The sequence below is a fragment of the Orycteropus afer genome, unplaced genomic scaffold (assembly GCF_000298275.1).
Source record: "Orycteropus afer afer isolate SDZICR_OR568_19922 unplaced genomic scaffold, OryAfe1.0 scaffold00245, whole genome shotgun sequence".
Lineage (NCBI taxonomy): Eukaryota > Metazoa > Chordata > Mammalia > Tubulidentata > Orycteropodidae > Orycteropus > Orycteropus afer.
Window position 1 is genome coordinate 220379 of NW_006921832.1, and position 1854 is coordinate 222232.

A 1854-nucleotide genomic window follows, 5' to 3' on the forward strand; every position below is an offset into this window, starting at 1 on the left:
ACCCCCCTTTTTTGTTTTCCAAATGATTTTGAGTTTTGTTCCACATTGTTCTCCCTCTCCATTCAGGAACTCCTACATAGATCCCCCTCCAAGTGGTTGACAGTGGTAGCTGGGCACCATCTAGTTCTTCTGGTCTCATAGTCGTATAGGTTGCAGAGCAGATGGTGTACCAGTAGCTAGGACTAATTCTTTCCATGAATCTTTGCCCACTGCCTTGATGACACCTACAGCAACTGTCTGCCTCATATTGCGAACAGCAAAACAACCCAGAGGAGGATAGTCAGAGAAGCTCTCAACACACATGGGTTTCCCAGGAACCATGTTTACAATGGCAGCATCACCAGACTTCAGGAATTTGAGGCCATCTTCTAGCTTCTTACCAGAACGGCGATCAATCTTCTCTTTGAGCTCAGCAAATTTGCAAGCAATTTGAGCTGTGTGACAACCCAGCACAGGTGCACAGCCAGCACTGATTTGGCCTGGATGATTCAGGATGATCACCTGAGCAGTGAATCCAGCTGCTTCCATTGGTGGGTCATTTTTGCTGTCACCAGCCACATTGCCATGACGAACATCTTTAACAGAGATGTTCTTGAAGTTGAAGCCTACATTATCCCCAGGCAGAGCTTCACTCAAAGCTTCATGGTGCATTTCAACAGACTTTACTTCAGTGGTAACGCTGACTGGAGCAAAGGTGACCACCATGCCTGGTTTGAGAACACCAGTCTCCACTCTGTCCACAGGAACAATGCCAATACCACCAATTTTGTAGACATCCTGGAGGGGCAGACGCAGGGGCTTGTCAATTGGACGAGTTGGTGGCAGGATGCAATCCAGAGCTTCAAGCAGTGTGGTTCCACTGGCACTGCTGTCCTTACCGGTGACTTTCCATCCCTTGAACCAAGGCATGTTAGCACTTGGCTCCAGCATGTTGTCACCATTCCAACCAGAAATTGGCACAAATGCTACTGTGTCAGGGTTGTAGCCAATTTTCTTAATGTAGGTGCTGACTTCCTTAACAATTTCCTCATATCTCTTCTGGCTATAGGGTGGCTCAGTGGAATCCATTTTATTAACACCAACAATTAGTTGTTTCACACCCAGTGTGTAAGCCAGAAGGGCATGCTCACGGGTCTTCCCATTCTTGGATATACCAACTTCAAATTCACCAACACCAGCAGCAACAATCAGGACAGCACAGTCAGCCTGTGATGTTCCTGTAATCATGTTTTTGATAAAGTCTCTGTGTCCTGGGGCATCAATGATGGTTACATAGTACTTGCTGGTCTCAAATTTCCACAGGGAGATATCAATGGTGATGCCACGCTCACGTTCAGCTTTCAGTTTATCCAAGACCCACCAGGCATACTTGAAGGAGGCCTTTCCCATCTCAACAGCTTTCTTCTCAAATTTTTCAATGGTTCTTTTGTCAATCCCACCACATTTGTAGATCAGGTGACCAGTAGTGGTGGACTTGCCTGAATCTATGTGTCCAATGATGACAATGTTGATATGGGTCTTTTCCTTTCCCATTCTGGCTTGGATATTGCGATGGTTTTCACCAACACCTGCATTCTGGCGGCAAACCCGTTGCAAAAAAGCTCTAATTGTTGTTTTGATTTGCATCTCTCTAATGGCTAATGATGGTGAGCATTTCTTCTTCGTTGGCTACCTGAATATCCTCCTTGGTGAAGTGTCTATTCATGTCTTCTGCCCATTTTTTAATTGGATTGTTTGTCTCTTTGTTATTGAGGTGTTGGAGTTTTCTATACATTCTAGAAATAAATCCCTTGTCAGATATGTCATTGCCAATTATTTTTTCCCAATCTGTAGGTTCTCTTTTGACTCTTTTGG

General features: G+C 44.9%; 1 protein-coding gene across 1 annotated transcript in view; it reads right to left on the reverse strand.

Moving 5' to 3' along the window:
* The window catches only part of LOC103204263 (elongation factor 1-alpha 1-like), a 136526-nt gene extending 134993 nt beyond the window's left edge, over positions 1 to 1533 (reverse strand). The window contains exon 1 of the mRNA XM_042782120.1: positions 211 to 1533. Within this exon, the coding sequence (XP_042638054.1) occupies positions 211 to 1533 (1323 nt within the window). The remainder of the gene's footprint in view (positions 1 to 210) is intronic.
* Positions 1534 to 1854: the final 321 nt, after the last annotated feature.